Source organism: Calidris pugnax, unplaced genomic scaffold (assembly GCF_001431845.1).
Source record: "Calidris pugnax isolate Ruff unplaced genomic scaffold, ASM143184v1 scaffold248, whole genome shotgun sequence".
Lineage (NCBI taxonomy): Eukaryota > Metazoa > Chordata > Aves > Charadriiformes > Scolopacidae > Calidris > Calidris pugnax.
In genome coordinates this window covers 486,552-504,686 of record NW_015090965.1, presented here as the reverse complement: position 1 = coordinate 504,686, position 18,135 = coordinate 486,552, and the positions used below count along the sequence as shown (strand labels likewise).

Genomic DNA, 18,135 nt, shown 5'->3' with positions numbered 1-18,135 from the left:
GTACAGTATTTCTGCTCTTAAATCCATATGCATAGCAGCTTAGGTTTTCTGTTACTTAATTGGTTTGTTGAAAAGGGCAAGTACCTGCATAAATGTAGTAGATGAGCAGAAGGAGCATTAGGTCCTAAGGACTCTCTATCTGTGTAAAATTTTCAGCATAGATATGAATAATATTTCTGATCATTTAAGGCTAAATCTGAACCACTGATATTGGTTACAAAACTCTCATCAAGATTAGGACTGCACCCTTCCATTTTATTGTATTAAAAATGAATGTAGTAATATCTAACAGAAATTTCTTCGGTGGCCCAACACAAGACATTGTAGTGCATATGTGTTGCAGAAAGCACGTTATCAGAAGCTTTAGAAAATTAGACCTTTCAGTCTGTTTTAAGTTTGGTATCCAGAATTGTTTCACGCTGGTGAATACCTTGAGCAGTATATAGCAGTTTCCCTGGCTCCTCTACCTGTCTTGAGCTGAGCAGTTTTGTATCCCATTCCATTCACAACCAATATATGAACAGGAAATAGCTTGAGAGGGGAAGAGTGAACACGAGGCGTATTTGACTTTCCCCTTCGTGTGGTCCCAATGAGTTTTCTGTCCCCATTTCTCTTCAACCTTCCCCCAGGTTTTTTCCATTCTCTGTTAGGCAGTTGGAGGCAGGGTGTTTGGAGTGGTCTGACAATTTAACTTCTAGTTTTAATTTAATGTTTCACATGTGTTTTAGAGCTGAAGTAGAGATAGACAGCAGCAGCTGGAGCCAGCTGTAGCACACACCAGTGCTGGGCCGACAGACATCTTTTTAGTGTTCTGCTAAAGCACCTCATCTGTGACCACTGGCACACCAGCAAAATTTGACAGTGCTGCTGCATTTTATATGAATGAGTATCTCCACGGCATAGTTGAGACTTGCATTGGAAGATAATGAAGAAGGATACTTTCATGAATCTGATCCTGCTTTAGCAGTGAAGTAAGGTAGTAGTTATTGGTTAGTTCAAGTACAAAAAACATAAGTGCCCTGTAGTGTAGTCATCAACGAGCATGTAGGAATACTACTCTGGGGAAGACTATAAATGCAAAAACAAAATAGAAGACGAAGAAAGGCAATAATAGGAATTAGAAATTATGCACTTCCATGCCAACGGTTTGATATTTGATTAAGGATTTCCTACAGTATGGCTTTTGATATCTTGTAAGTCGTGTTAGTGTTAACTACCCACATGAAACCTGCTGTGAAAAAGCTTCAATAACAAGAACTATAATAACTTCATGAGGAATGTTTGAGTCATTGAGTTTAGTAAGTTATTGCTTAAGGCCTCTGCCAAAATAGGCTCGTTTATCATCCTGCAGACACTGTGACACTTAAAAATGAATAAGTGCATGTTATGAGTACAAAAATATCTTTCTGATAGTCCATAAATCCTTATTGAAATAAAGGGAATAAAGGAAAGGCAAGGAGAATGCAGAGACAGCACTTAAACTGCTGTACATGAAATCTGGCTTTTGGATTAGCTTTAGATTTCCATCTACACAAGCCTATGGCTTCCAGACGTTTTGCAAAAGTAACGCTTTGGTGCTGACACACATTTACTGACTGGGCTGCATTTGCATGACCTGTTGAAGCAGGAGGAGACCAGTAAAGGAAAGATGCCTTAAAAGTGCCCCCTGGGTCCAGGTGGCAAGAGGAAGAGAGTCCCATAATCCCTACATCCTAAAAAGTAGAAATATGTGCCCTAGTTACTTTGCAGTTTGTAACTTGTGCTTTTAATATCTTTTGCAGCTGTTCACGCTAAAAGTCTCGTAGCAATACTGCATCTTCTGGTTGCGTTATCACAGTATTTTCGAGCACCAATCAGACTCCCAGATCATGTGTCCATTCAGGTTGTTGTTGTGCAGGTAAGAGAGGAGTTAAACAGCTCTTGGTAGTGTTGTGAAATTGACTGAGGGGTTTCTTGAAAAATACATCTAGAGTTTCTGTTTGGGCGGGCATGTGTACGTCTCTGGCTGACAAGAAACACTCGTGCATCTTCCCTGCTGACAATGCTTCAACCAGAAAAAGGCAGAAGTGCTTTCCCAGATTCAGCTGTGTCTCAGAATATCTTATTTTGATTGTGAAGTGGCCAGACTCTGACATTAAAAATATATGAAGCATTATTATTGTTGGAATGTGTTTGTTTATCACCAGTACTATCTCTAGAATTATTATTTTTCCCATTTTTGACGGTCTTGTCATTTGTATAGAGATTCAAATCATTCTTGGCGCCGAATGATGAATTGTCACTGTTTATTACATTCAGATGCATGTTAGGTGACTAAATATTCTTTTTCAGCCTTGTGCATGCTAATTTAGTCCGATTACAGTGTTGGCTTTCTCATAAGCATGCAAAAAAATCCCATCATCTAAACCGTTTGCATCAATCAGTCTCCTTATTAGAGCCTCATCCATCCAGACTCTTCATGTTATTCTGTTCACCATGTGCATGCTAATTTAGTCCGATTACAGTGTTGGCTTTCTCATAAGCATGCAAAAAAATCCCATCATCTAAACCGTTTGCATCAATCAGTCTCCTTATTAGAGCCTCATCCATCCAGACATTTTCTTTCAGTTGGACTTGTGCTTGCTCTATCTTATTTGGCCTCTTCCCAATTAATCTGCTTTTCTTTCTCTCCAATTAATTTTGCATTTATTTTTTGCACTGTAGCTGTCTGTATTTATGTATTTTAACGGATGTTACCCTGAAGTATCTGGTGCAAAGAGCTATTGGTCAAATTTTACATGACTGAAAATCCGTGGGACAGATCTGAGAAAGTAACCACTCATTTTTCCAGCATTCAAATCAGTCAAGTTTTGTAATTTGGGGAGAAATCTGAAGGGGGAGTCTCTGGTAGATGCATCACTGATGCCTGATAATGACTCATTGACTCTCAGACTCTGCTTCTTGGATTTCTCACAAAGAATGAAAGAGAACCCCAGCAAATCTGCACTTAAATGTCTAAGGCTTCAGAGGAATATAATTTTCAAGCACTTTCCTTTGATTATTGTAAATATATTAATTATACTGGTTTATCTCAAAGTTCTACCAAAAAGAGCTTAAGAAATCAGGAGTGCAGCAGTCAGGGCATTTTTGGGATGAGAAAGTAAACCAGAAAAAGAACATAGTCTTAAAATAAAGAACCAGATCTTGCATTCTGCTGTCACTCCATATCTCCAGACAAAATTCCCATTGAAAGCAGTGGACATAATTGTCGTCTTGTTTAATAGGCTAATGTGGTTCAACAGCAAATCCACTGAAGTCAGTAGAGATAAACCAATTTAAAAACAATAAGTAGTGGGAGAATCTGGCTCAATGCTTTGCCTCTTAGCTACACAGCTGTAGCTCAGGCGCCAGTGAATTGCAGAGAGAGCATTTGCACCAGAATGAAAAACAAGTGATGTTGCAGAAGATTTTGCCCTGCAGACCCAGTCCTTGGTGAAAGCCAATCAGTGGAACTCCAAGGCTGTGCTGATTCCTATTAACATAGGGTGGGGGACAGTATTCTTACTGTAATTGTGGTTGAGACATTTTTTGTTTTTATTTTATGGTGGGTGAGTTTTTTATTTTTATTTTCTAAATCTGTCTTTCATGTCCTGTGGGATCGGTTCTATATAATTCATCACGTACCCTTTAAACTCAGTGAAAGTTTTAATCAACCATCAGCAGATCCGAAAGCCTAATTTAGTGTTCAAACTTGCACGTCTCATGTTCTAACCCTCATACATTCTGTAAAGTAAGGTCACACCTAGGGAAACTCAACAGACTATGTGGTAGCTGGTTTTTAATTCTACTCTGTACAGCTTGATAAAGGGAATAGGAGAGAGAGAAATAAAGGAACAAAGTACCTTTATGAAGTCTTTAAAGAGGACTACCCTAATTCATTTAATGATTTTTTTTAGATTTAAAAACACATAACATGTGAGGGTTGCTGTGTTGGCTAGGTATGGTTTATTGAAATAGAAACAAAGATATTTCTGAAACAAAAAATGTGCTCGTGCCCAACAGGTAATCAGCACAGTTCTTATGGAAGCTTGTTTCCTTTAGTCGCTTTGTACAAAAGCTGTTAGCAATGAGAGTAATATGCAAAAATATGGGAAAAAAATTCATAGTTGGACCTTTTGTAGCTATTCTGTTATATTGTTTTCTTTTCCTTCCATATTAATAGAATGAATACATTTCAACAGAGGCCAGACTTTATTTGAGCATTTCTACTGAAACAAGTAAGAGCTTTTGTGGAGAGCTGGATCTTGGTATCATTTTGCCTCTTTTCAAAAACTATTTATTTATGCCATCCACAAATGGTTAAATGACAGATTGTTTGTGTGCAAGAGCTGTACGAGTATAAGAATGCATTGGTAGAGCAGCCACAATGGCTTCAGCATATTCTGAGCACTGAGACAGCAATTCTTGCATGCGTAAACTGCTGTTAAGCAAAGCTAGGAAATTAATGAGATTAGAAGAAGGTGTACATCACAAGCTTAATCTGAGGTCATTGGTCCCACTGCCTCTCGGGGAAGGTCTGAAATGTTTCCGAGCAGCATTGCCTTCGGGTTCCCAAGAAGTCTTTTTTTGAACCTCTGTCAAACATATTTGTTCTTTCAAGCTCCAGAGTAGTTCTGCATTTCGTCTTGGTGAAGCAATTATAAAACATGATCCTCCAGATGAAACAGATAGCAATACATAGGCAAAACCCATTCAAGTAGTGGGAAGGTTTTCAGAATGGGACTTTGTGTGGGAAATTAAGCAGTTGGCCGTCAATTATATAAAATTGCTGACATATAGGTGATGTGAAGAGGCTTGAAGAAGAGAGAACTCATTCATTTCCAGACATATTACCCAAATTTCAGATATATTTTTTTGTTCTAGGAGTAGTCACCAATTTAAAATAAGTGATTAGGAAGATCTTTCAGGCTTTTAGTGGAGTCTTTCAGCTGTGAGGGAAGAAGATGCCAAGCTGGTCCAAATAAAGTCTTCTGTGGTCACTGGAATGTGTGTCTAGCTTTCTAATGAGGAATCCTAATACATGCCTCATTTCTCAGTGACTTTGTAGGTGTTGGTTTTTATCATTTTTTATTTCAGTTATAGTCACTGTTGTCTTTAAGGAACATCACTGGACAGTCTTTCAGTCCTCAGTAGCACTTCTTTGTACGTTCAGGAATATTGTGTCATTCTCAGTCTGATATAAAACAAACTTCACAACAGGTGGCACTGGTGTTAAGGCCAATTTTTGAGGTGGAGAGTTTTTGAAGTGCAAAGATATATGCGAAGCCGCCTTCACAGAGAAGGTCCTTAGACTAGTGTTTCTAAGGTCCATTCTGATTGTTGCCATTGGGACCTGTCTTTACAAATCAAAAGCATAGGAAAGCCTGTCTTGACATGTGCTGGTCAAATAAGTGACCAGCAGATGCGTGTTGGTTTTGGGCAGTGTGGAAATTCCATTAATGTTAGTGATCAGATGCCAGGAACAGAACTAGGGTTTGATGTCTCTTTTTTTAAAATTTGTTCTTTTTTTTCTGACAACAACATGATTAAGGTCCAGAACTCATATTGATACTAATATCAGTTTATCAAAAGGGAAATATGTTTTATATCGGTACTGGAGTATGTTTCAAGCTATTTGAGCATGTTTGCAGAGGGAAGGTAGGGTATTAGAAGCCTTTTTCTTCTTCTACATCATCAGTCTGGGCACTGAGAAGTACAGTTGCCATTGCTATGATGCCCAACTCAGAGAGGAGACAAGAGTGATAGGGCTTTTGCTCTCTTGGCATGTCAGAGTCATCATCAGGAAGAAATAAAAGTTTCCTTTCACTCTGCAGCAAAGGGAAAAATAAACAAAAATCCCAGAGTGGAATTCTAACTTGAGCTAGCATAAAATAGATTGTAACTTCCAAGTGCAAGTAGTTACTGCTGTCTGCACAAGCTGGAAATGAAGATAGCCCTAAGAGATGTAGTTTTTCTTCAGACTTTCAAGATATGTGACAGAAGATGTCTCAGCAGCTGTTGTGTGCCCCCTCTTACAGTATTTTCACTGTTTTCAGTAACACCCTGGACTTCCTCTGTCTTTTTAATGTTCAGAGGTCCTCCCTCAATGCGCTTTTAACCATGTGCAAGATGTTTAGTAACAGGGCTTTAAAAAAAAATAACTATAATCTAGCTAAAAGGATAGTTCAGGTTACTGCAAGTACTAGTCTGGAATGACCCAGGGAGTGCCATGGATGGCTTTCTTGCAGGAAGTAGGTTTGATCCTCGTATATTTTAGTAATGCAGCATGGAAGTAATAGACTCAACCCTGGCCAAATCCTCAGCACATCCTACACCGAGGACTGCCTTAGGTGGGGCTGTGCTATGTTCTCCAAGGCAGGGAAGAGCAGCAGCCCCAGTTCACATGCCATGAAGGACTTTTCCAAAAGGTTATTCTCCTTTTCTCCATGTAGAAGGCAAGTATAGGACTAGCATAAATTTATTTTTTCACTTCCTTGTCTGACAGGGAGTAAAGAATCATGAATAATTGCCTAATGTCTAGGCTTTACATGCAGTCGTCAGCATTCGCCTGACTTTTCTTTCTGTATTGCAAAATTTTACTAATTCTAGTGAGTAGAATTAACAGAAAGAACACAAAGAGAAGCAAAACATATGTGTGGTATTTACACAACCACCACTGACTGTGATCAGCATCCTGGAAACAATGTCAAATTTTTAAACTCCTTCATTTTACAACTGACTCAGAAAGCAACCATTTGAGTTGGCTTCTGCCATTTTGTGTATAGCTGCCAGACACAAGGCTACTCACCACCATGTGCAAAGAACTTCTCATGTCTGAAGAACATTGGAGTCAATGCATACATTAACACCAAGACTAGGGTCTGGAGCAGGCTGTGAATGATTTATCCTCCATTTTGGTTTTCCATCGCAAGCAAATAGAGCTCTTTGTGTGGAGAGAAGTCAGAAAAGGAAAACACTGAGGCAAAAAGAAAGTGTATGAATGAGGTAGAAAGAACAGATAGCCCGGGAGCAAGATTTTTGCAAAAGAGAAACACAGGCACCATCTGCCAAGCTGTACACTGAAATACAAGGTTTAATTCAACTCACCTATACATACCTCTACTAAAATACTTACATATGTGCTTAGGTGTTTCAAATGTCTTGCTGAATTGGGGCCTTTAAAAGAAAAGTGAATTAAGAACAATGGAGAAAGGAAAAGAAATACTTCCTTCTACAGGTGGAGTTTCAAGTTTCTTGTTAATGTACAAAAGAGTTTTCTGAAATACTTGCAAGGTGAAATAATATATCACTATAAGTTTGTTTTTGAAAAGTTCTTATTTTGCAGATTTCTTATCTAATTATGTTTGTGGATCACAAATAAATTTTTATTGTACCCTAAGCATTTAACTTTACTAAGAAAAATGCCACTTCTTTATTTTTTCCAGAAACGAGAAGGAATCCTCCAGTCTCGGCAAATCCAAGAGGAAATAACTGGTAACACTGAGTATGTCAACACCACTTTTGCCAGCAGTTCAGTAATTGAACACAGATGCGTCTCAGAAATTCAAACATTTGCTGATATTTAGATTTTGGTATTGGGGTTCCAAGGAAGATGATGCATCAGCCAGTGACTGTATTTTAGCCTTTTCAAGAGCTGCAAACATGCATCTAAAAATACAAAAGGGTGAGGAAATATAGAGCTGGAGAACTAAAAGCAGGAGATTAGGATAAAAGAGAAGACAGAGTGAAGAGATACAAAATCTCTATTTTATTTTATCTGCTATTAATTTATTTCTGTATTTATTATATTTCTTCTTTTTTTAATTCAAAAGTCCATCAAACAAACAAAAAAGATATACCTCATTCTTTTATGTTGGTATTTATTTGACAGAGAACTAGGTTCTTTCACAAAGAAACATGATATGTCTATTTTTAGGTGTTTGGACTTTGGGGATGTAAAAAGATGGTAGTACAAGCTCTGTACATGTTCTCTCACTGAACAATTTATAACAGAAAAGTTATTCCAAACCAACAGAAAGCAGTAGTAGCATATGCTAGTTTCTAATGGGATGGAGAGAAGATTGACTATTGATTTGTTATTAATCTTTATGGATTTGTTTATGTGTAATAGTTTTATGAAGGATAAACTGGAGCAAAATGCTGCAGTCCTTAAGAACCCAGTCCAAGCATTGTTTGAGCTGCAATTGTATTGTGATTGGTGTGGTAAATGCATCTTTAAAGCAGAGGGAAAAGTTTTCACAAAATCAACATGAAAAGGCCTTCTTCACTCAGGCAAGGTGTATTCACTTGGTTCAATAGTAGGAAATCTGAAATCTGGCTTCTCATGAGACTTTAGTGAAGCCAGAAGATACTATACTGCTGGACTCCGAGACTAATCCAGGTTCTCAGTTGGAGTAACTTGATGAAGGTTTTCTTAATTTCATGGATCTATTCTAGTTTTCATTAAGCTGAAGATCTGGCCATGTATGCTGTTTTCTTTTGCAGCACGATGTCTGCAAGTGAATTATATATAACTGTGTTTTGTTCTTTTTTGTTTGTTTTTTTTTTATAGGGCATTGTCGGGAAGGCACGGTAAGTTCATTTGATTATTATCTTGTTCTTGAAGCAGCCGAAATGTACATTAGTTCTGCAATGGGTCACTTTGATCAAACTGCAAGGAAGTAGAATTTCAAGTTGCCCTGTAACCACATGCTATTGTGGCAGTTAACAAAAGGAAAAAAAGCATTAAAATCAGTATGACCATCTTTAAAACATATTTCATTGCTTTTCGGCATGTGTTAATTTGCAGGTGGTTTGTGGTTTAACCTCCAGAACACTACAGTAATAGTATTAATGGTCTTAGGTTCCCAGCATAATGTGCAATGATGTCTTATCAAAAACTAGCTGCTGAACCTGTCGGCATCCTTGCATACATTACTTCCTTACACTTTAATGACTTTGAGTCATTATCCAACAGGCCTAAGCACCATGCAAGTTCCTCTGCCATAGTATGTCTTACTGCTAGTATTGAGACTGGCCAAATGCCTGGCCAACAGAAAACACTTATCCGAGGAGCTTAGGTGAAGTCCCACCAATAATTTAGCATTTGTTTCTTCTATTATTTCAGTGGCTGCCTGACAGCTGATTTAAAAGGCTACATGCATGACGTCTTTTCCCAGTGATATATCCCTGAGCAGTCTTACTTTGTATAAATTCTGCCTTCTAGAAATGCCTTTGGATCTACTATATTATTTTTTAATTGAGGAATATGAATGTACCTTGTTGTGGAGTCATTTGCTATCATTCAGGTCATTGTCAAAGTGAAAATTACTCAGAAAAGGCTCTGGTGCCTTTTTATTTTATATTTTTTCTGTTTTCTTCAGAAGGTGACTACAGTATTGCTCTAGTCATGCTACCCTAGATTGCCTGTCCTGCTTCTGATGTCCTAAATTGCATATCAGAATGGCCCAAAACCATCTATACAAAGGATTATATTGCAGTTGTGTAATTGTAAGCTTGCTTGAGGTGGTTAATAATATAGGACATCACAATGCAGTCAGTCACCCATGGCGAAAATCTTCCTCTGTTGATGTAGTGGCTCTAGATGTAAACTCACATTCTTCTGCATGCAATCATTTGGTTACTTAGCTCCCTGTATCTGGCTGTTTAAGATTTTATGCATAAAGGTACCATTCTTTGTTCATTTTTGAGGACCAGCGTTATTAGGTAGTCCAATTCCTACTTGAAAATTATGCTTTTTGTAAATAAGAGAAATAAGTCACTAGAAGCTTATAGCAAGACTGTAGTATGCAAAATACATGGTACTTGGAATACAAAGCGAATACATTGAAACCTTTTGCTGACTTTTGTCTTAAACCACCATGTGCCTTAGCAAGTGTTTATTCTGCATTTGGACAACTGCTGCTCGGTTTATTAACATCTCTGAATGTTTTTCAGAAAGGGATGCATTTGATACTTTATTTGACCACGCTCCAGACAAGCTCAATGTAGTGAAAAAGGTTGGAAGGTTTTTACTTTTAAAATACAAAATATGTGCATGTGCATGCTTGTATGTATCGGTTTGTACATGTAGAGTGAGTGTGTATGCATATGATGTATAATTGACATAGTTTGCATACATTAAATACATTTAAGCTTTATACTTAAATACAATAATTCATGACTATAATGTTACTTTTTATTAATATTTAGGAACATGAACTTAACTTTGGAACACAGAACAACATATAGTTATCAAAGTTTCCATGAAAAATAAGTTCTCACAAAGTGCGTGTTGAGCAGAACCCAACTGGTAGATTGAGTGTACCGATGCCAAGGAGGTATCCAGTTTACAACTGCCAGGGGTCTGACCTATGGTATTTTGGCTGCTGTCAGATTTGACTGGAGTCCAATTACCCACTTCCCTATGGTCTGCTACAAGTTTTTTTTTAAGAAGTATTATGTTTTAACAGTGTATTTTTATTTATATACATAACGTTTATTTTATTTCTGTTCTTCTTCTTGGAAATTTTATTTTTTTATATATCATATTTCGGTTTTAAAACTTAAAACTTGTGTTGCAGTCTCTTCACTCATGGAGATTCTCTTCTGAGTGGAGTTCATACTGCATGCATTGAACTGCTGCCCTATGAATAGGCTTTCACTACATTGTTGTGATATTTCAGACTCTCATCACCTTTGTGAACAAGCATCTCAATAAACTGAATTTGGAGGTCACTGAACTGGAAACCCAGGTAGGATTTTACAGCCTTTCTTAAAGGGGAGGGTTAGTTTGCACTACGCCCCCAACTTTATCCAGAAATTTAATTGAGTTATTATTGATTGCACTCTAAGACGTTATTTCAGCAGGAAACTCTTCAATTCTAAAGAAGACTCTTTCTAATTAAGCAGAGAAATCATGAGGGCAGCTAAATTGCTCTAAAACAGTTCTGTACTTGCATTAGCATAAACATTAATTGACAGATGTTACTTCTTGGGCACTGCCAAATGCTGTAAGCAGAACCTGTGCTTGTTGTCGTCAGGAAAGGACTCTGTTGGCTTGGTTTTATCCAGCGTCAAGCTGACCAGTTGTTTCCTGCCCACCTTTACACAAGCACGCAATCGTGTGGGATTACAGTGACTCTATTCAGTGAGCTATGTTCTTGAGAGTAAAGCTACTCAAGTGTATAGGCAGCTGTACAGTTGGACTGCAGACTTGATTGCATCACAGAAATAATGTGGTGCATGGTCTTCTTTCTTGTTCTCAGCTGCTAAATTGGCTGGAAAGAAGCTAAAAGAAAAGCTTAATCTTGCTGTATTAATACCTCCCCACGTGTACAATTGCAGAAGTTATAAGAAAATGAGAAAGTCAGGTGGGAAGGATGGTATCCACACTATCAAAAAAATTAGGTGTCTTCAGGATAGGCTTTATTTTATGTCTTGATTCATGTTATTAACAATCTCTGGTTTATTTAAATAGCGATCAATCTGATAGAGATTTTTCAAAGTTAAAATTAAAATACAGATGAAGATACTGTATAAGGGCTTTCAGAAGGGTATTCCCTATGCCTACTTATTGCATTGTCTACTTTTGGAAAAAACATATTATTCAAATCCACCTAGAAGCCCCTTAAGTGTTTATATGAAACAGTATTCCTTCAGATGAGAGACTCTGTTTCTATCAGTTGAAGAAAAATTATCTACATCAGGAAGGTGATGGGTTGCTTCAGACCTCACTCAGTTTGACTGTGAGGATATCTCAATGCACTGACAGACCTGATGCACAGGGATAAGAGTGAGAGGCCTTTAACAAAATCATGGATGTTGCTATTTTTTTAGATAGAAATGAACATATATCCTAGCAATTAGATATCTTCCATCTGTAATTATTTATAGTTAAAATTAGATTGACACAGACTTATAGAACATGAACAAAGATAATTCTCTGTTCCTTTATTTCCTCCAATATACTGAATTTCCATGCAATCATGAGATTGCACCTTCATTCTGCTTTTCTCTGCTCAGGGAATGCGTGCCATTTGACAGCTTGAAATGTGGTTGTTGTGATTCCCCACAACTAGTAGAATAGAAAGCAAAGGCATAGATCAAAGCCACTGACCACCTCTCTTTCCAGGGACTGGATCCTGCATTTTAGCACTAGGTCAGTTTTGGAGAAGACATAACAGAACATACTAACTAAATGAAAGGAATCAAAGAAGTGAGAGAAGATCTTTTAGTTGCAGTTTAAAATATTTGTAGTAGTAGGTTGTTGACAGTTTTGCATTAGGCAATATATATTTTGTTCATTTACCAAAGCAATGAGTTATTCTTCAGAAAATGTACTGAGACGTCTTTTTTACAGTTTGCAGATGGTGTGTACTTAGTCCTGCTAATGGGTCTCCTAGAAGGCTATTTTGTTCCTCTGCACAGCTTTTTCTTGACTCCTGATAGTTTTGAACAAAAGGTAATTAGATTTCATTTTTCTGTTAAAAACAAATAAACATACAAACAAGTCTAGTAGTACAAGGATGACACAAACTTTTCTACTTAGGTTTGATGTAAATAGCTGAAATGAAGAGAGAACTATACTGGTAACTGTTTCCAAGCATTTTTTAAGATCTCAGTATTAATGCTTATTCGGAATAAAAGGGAAAGCTATGTTAATGATGGAGTGGTTAGCAAGTCTTAACTGATTTTGGCAGCCATTGTCTGCCAAAGTAAGTCATTGACTTACTGTTCGTTAAGTATATAAAGAACTATACACATGAATTGATGAGAGAACCAATTTTTTTGTGTCCAAAATCCGAGAATTTAACATTTGAAAGTTTTCATGTTTTTTGGAAGCATAAAGGCATATATGTAAAATGTATCATTTTAAGACCAACCATTACCTCAGTGTCTGTTGCTACCCAGGCAATTCAGCTCTCTATTCAACACAAGAGCACTTCATGATCCATCATGTTCTAATTTTTAAACTTGCAGGAGGTGGGCTATTCTTACTTGTAAGTAATTTTTCTGTGGGTAATACTAGTTCACAAGTTATTTTGCAGTTACTTTGATATTTCTGAAATCACCATCACCACCCAGAAAAAAACAACAATGGATTGTCTGGATTCCATGGACCAGATCTTCCACTGATAATAGAGCCCTGACTATTTTTTCCCTTCCAAGTATCTAGGTCTGCAGCTTTAAATACCTCTTGTTTTGACCATTTATAATATACTGTATATAGTTCACGATAATGACTACCTTTATTATATTACTAGGTCCTCAATGTATCCTTTGCGTTTGAGCTAATGCAAGATGGTGGATTGGAAAAACCAAAGCCAAGACCAGAAGGTATCTATTTTACTATTTTGTGTCTCCTTAAAAAACTGTGTTGGATCCAGATCTCATCTCATAAGATTATGGTATAGCTAAATAAAGGTTAAAATGTTAATCCAAGAGTGAAAGGCAAGATACATTTTGAAATGCTCAGGTAACTGTATTTTAAATGGCTGATAGGTACACTTTTTCAAATGTTGCAAGGTGTCCTTTCTTTAATGGCCAGGGTAGGATGTGTGTGACCAAACATATGCAGTAATACTCAGATATTCACTGAAAGAAGAAGAATACAATTGTGAATGGTGTCACTGGCAGATATTAATTGCTCCAACTGCTCCATTTTCCCTGATTCCATATCTTCATACTAAACCTCAAGTATTCCAGTGTAATTTACAAGATTTTCACAAGAGGTAGATGTTGTGGAAGAAGAATTTCCAAGGTTCACATAACTGCCTTTGAATGCAGGACCTAATCAAGCATATTTAAATTAGATTTAGAGCTGGTGACTGAAAGTAAATGTATCTTCAGGGAAGATGAAGGTTTTCCTGCTAACTTCAGCAGGACCAGGATTCCGGTCCTCTTTGCTCATATAAATACAGAGTTTAAATGCAGCTTTTTGGGCTGGATACAGGGCCCTTGATTCACCATGTTATAGGGTACTGTTGTGGTTCCTCCCATGAGAAGTTACCACCTCTTACCATGCAGGAGCTGGACGTGCATCTTCTGCTCTATTCTTCTCAACTGAGGCTTCTGGGCTTCTGCTGGCTACCTACCATAATCATCAATATACATGTGTGAGAACCCGACATGTGTTTTCAAGATCCATTGCAGATTCCCATTCTGTGGTGCATGCAGTCTTTCCCTGCCGTAATACTGGATTGTCATTCCCTCAGGAGTTGATAGAAGCTAATACTCAGAGTTTTACTTATAATAGTAAGGGCTCTCTGGAGATTCAGGCACACATCACTGAATCAAGTTCTGCTCCATTCTGCTTATTTTCCATCCCTCCCAACCTCCACATCATAACAGCAGCAGACATACACACACACACACACGCACACAAATGTCTCAGGATTGAGCCTATCCTACCTACGCATTTAATCTTGACCTACCCAGCCTATTTTTCACTTCTTTTGATTGCTTGAACTCTTCTCCACAATCATGCTTAACCAGTGGTGACTGTATCAGAACCTTTTATGTTTGAAGTAGTCAAAGAGAGAAGGGGGAAATAGTGAAATCTAGGGATCCAAGTAAAACAGAGAGTATCTGTGATCCCTTAGTCCCTGTGGAGGTTTAAAATTCTTATGGCATTTAATTTTTCAGGTATTTATTGCTCTAGGGGACAGCTAATTTTTCCAGTATAAATCAAGCCATAAGGATATTTCAGCATATATAAGACATTTCTTGTGCAATTATTGAAATGCTTAATATGAAACTTCCTGCCCAATGTGAATGGAAAAACACATCTGTTTTATGTGTTGTTACATTGGGCACAATGCCCGTACTTAAAATTTCCAGTGAGCAAAAGAGTATTGAAAAGGATCTTACCCTAAATGTGTATACTAAATACTCTTTAAATTCCTACACTGTTTCTTTGACGTTCTTGAGGAAAAAATATGCTGAAAAGTGCTTTAGAATATGAAAAACATATTTAGTGGAAAAAAGAATGTGGTTAAATAAATGAGTATGAAAACCAATGATTTTTATGGGGTCAACAGTTTATTTGGGTTATTTGCAATATAATTGAAAAGGTATTAAAAAGCTTTCTGTGACCTTTTACTTTAAAAATGGCTGGATCGTTAATCTACTGAGTCTATAACGAATTCATTTGCAGTTTGAGCTTTTTCAGATTACTTCTTGAAATTTGTAAATCAAAGCCAAACTCAAGTTTCTCTTTTTGAAAACTGCAACCAGTAAAATGTTATACATGTTGGTCAAACACATGTAGCAATGGAAAAAAGTCATCTTTCTCTGGGAGTGTGCTTTTTAGTTTGGACCTTTCTGTGGAATTCTTTTGTGATGGTGATAGAGTCTTCTGGTAACTTTGCAGAGACCTGTCAAATTATCTCTTTATTCATTTGAGGTTCTGTATTAGGAAATGAAGATGTTATGCAGCTTGCTGCTGGTCTAGAAGAGGAAACTTCCTGAGTTATATGCAAACAGTACTGCAGGGTATAACATGATGTTGTGGGAGCAATGTGCCCTTCCTGTCGCTTTTTGGGATTTTCTCTTCACCTTATAACCAACATTTTTTATCTGATTTATTAAGAGCCACAAAATCATGTGGCCATGGTTTCATGACCATGCATAGGCTTAGCATAAAATCAAAGTTTGAGGATTTTCACCCTTTGTCCATGGAAGTCAGTTTGCCATGTAGCTTGTGTCTTTAGCCCTTCAAATTTTGCATACTTTGGGACACCATGCATGGGTTTGATTGGATTCATTCTTCAAAGTATAACCCCTTCACAATCTGTGAGTAACATCAATGTAGATAAATATAATGGCAAAACTATCTGATGATTAAATACAAAATTTACTAGGCTTACTTGGAAGTTTTGAAAATAATGGGAATATGTACACCATCTGCTTTACACCTTCACGGCCAACTCCAAGAACCAAAGTTAGGAGATTGAGTTGCTATACAGTCAGCAGAAAGACATAGGATAATTCTTATTCTTACTCTTTTCTTTCTGAGGGCAATTCTAAGTCCCTGTTTGAGACTGAATATTCCTTGAAGCACTAGCTTACACTGCTGCGGTAGTACTTGTCAGTTTGTTTTATAGATTTCTTGTGAAATAATATTGACTTTCTCAACAACTCCTCTTGGAAACAGCAGGTATTCATTAGTTTTTGGTTTCATATAAATCCTTTACTTTAGATGTTGAGTTTCTAAGGACTGATTCAGCCATGTAGATCAGCTAACCCAAAGCATTTTCAGAAATGTCTTCAAGGGGCACTTTTACACATAGCTTCTTTAGATCCTTTAGAAAAATTAAACTTGTCCCTAGCTATCTTGCTGAAATTAGGCCTAATAAAGGATATTTTAGCCCAGAATGGGCCAAGGCCTGCAATTCTTATGTAAAAGGAGAATTCCATTGGTTCCTGCCTGATGATTTTTTTCAAAATCATTCCTTTTCAGCCACAACGGACTGAAGTTTCAGTCATATAAACACACGGAATCCTAGGCACAATTTGTCTCATGGTCATCTAAACCTTGGTTGTGTTTCTACATCAGCACCATTAGCCATTTATATCCCTAACTAAAAGTGGTTGGAATAATGATTTTTGAGTTGCCATTTAAAAAAATGTGCTTTATTATATTTCTGTTCTTTCTTACTATCTTTCTGATTCGAATGTTCATGGATGCGGAGCTGAGCAAGGAAAGGTAGTTTTAGGCACTTTTTAGGTACTTTTGCTGAAAATGTTTTGAGCTAATGAAGTTACTAATGTTTTTTTCCCTTGTCTTTTTTTTCTAGATATTGTAAATTGTGACTTGAAGTCTACACTGAGAGTACTGTACAATTTGTTTACCAAATACAGGAATGTGGAGTGAAGAGTTGATTCGGGACATAAAGGAGTGCTAACAAAGCAAGCATCATAACTAGCATATTTTTCATCAATATTTCTCTGCATCTTTATCCTAAAAGGAACTAAACCATTTATCTGAAGATCTTCTAATTGATTATTCTTGCACTACTATTTTCGTAGTAGATTTAAAACTAATATAAATTATGAAGAAAAAGGTTTGGAAGAAGGTATTTGAGTATATTCTGTGAAAATTCATGTCTCAATAGTAACTGTCCTCACACTGCTTTGTAGTAAGTGAAACAAGAATGAAAAAAACATTTAGTAACTTTAATTCAAATCGGTCTTTGAAGCCAATCATAGGAAGATTCAGCACTGAGTATCTATTTAAATATTTTTACATGTATATTTTCTAATCTGGGGATTTTCTATCCGTGATAAGATGGTTGCATTCTAATTATGAGAAATGTTCATGGGGAGAAATGGTTAAATACCCTTGTTCACAGCTAAAAAGAAGAGACTTTCTCAAGCACTTAACCTGATTAATTTATATTTCCAGTGCTGTTTGGCTTAAATTTTATGGGTACAAACTGAAGTGGCTACTCATTCCTTCATACTTAACTATAATATGATACTCTGCTTTAAATATGTGTTAATGAGCATTCCACATAAGCAGATTTTGCAGCTTGTCACTTGATTTTGTTCAAGGAAGGGATCTTTTTTGCAAAGTACACATTTCAGGAAAACACACCTGTATAATACTGTTTCCCTATAATATTTGTATTATTACATAGTATTAGAAAGTAAAAGAATGGCTTGTTTTTCTTTTAGTAGTTTTAGTATGGGATACCAGATTTATTGCTAAATAGGATTTAGAATATGTCCCTTTGTTTGATTTTATGAGGAAGGTATTTTGCTGCATAATGTCTAACACCAAAAAAAAAAAAAAAAAAAAGATTTTTTGGGAGTAGGAAAGAAAAGGCAACTGAGCCAAAGCCAACCTTTGGACAAACACAAATTTATCAGATTCTAACTGCTCATATCATACAGTGATCTTGACAAGAGATGTGCTGCATGAGTGAGAGATGGGGTTTAATATTTTTCCTAGAACTTTTTTTTTTTTTTTTTTTTTTTTTTTTTTTTTTTTTGTGAAAAAAGTTTAAAAAAAAAAAAAAAAAAAAAAAAAAGATTTATTTTCCAGAAACATTCCTGTAGCCTTTCAGATACAAAAGCACTGTGTTTAGGGCAAAACTACTCCCATCTGCATAT

At 36.7% G+C, this 18,135-nt stretch overlaps 1 protein-coding gene across 1 annotated transcript in view; it reads left to right on the top strand.

Moving 5' to 3' along the window:
- The window catches only part of PARVA (parvin alpha), a 31,810-nt gene extending 13,989 nt beyond the window's left edge, over positions 1-17,821 (top strand). Inside the window, exons 6-13 of the mRNA XM_014952573.1 lie at positions 1,782-1,897; positions 7,464-7,522; positions 8,591-8,610; positions 9,976-10,037; positions 10,704-10,772; positions 12,380-12,481; positions 13,284-13,356; positions 16,818-17,821. Coding sequence (XP_014808059.1) covers positions 1,782-1,897; positions 7,464-7,522; positions 8,591-8,610; positions 9,976-10,037; positions 10,704-10,772; positions 12,380-12,481; positions 13,284-13,356; positions 16,818-16,894 — 578 coding nt within the window. The 3' untranslated portion in view covers positions 16,895-17,821. The remainder of the gene's footprint in view (positions 1-1,781; positions 1,898-7,463; positions 7,523-8,590; positions 8,611-9,975; positions 10,038-10,703; positions 10,773-12,379; positions 12,482-13,283; positions 13,357-16,817) is intronic.
- The last annotated feature ends 314 nt before the right edge of the window (positions 17,822-18,135 follow it).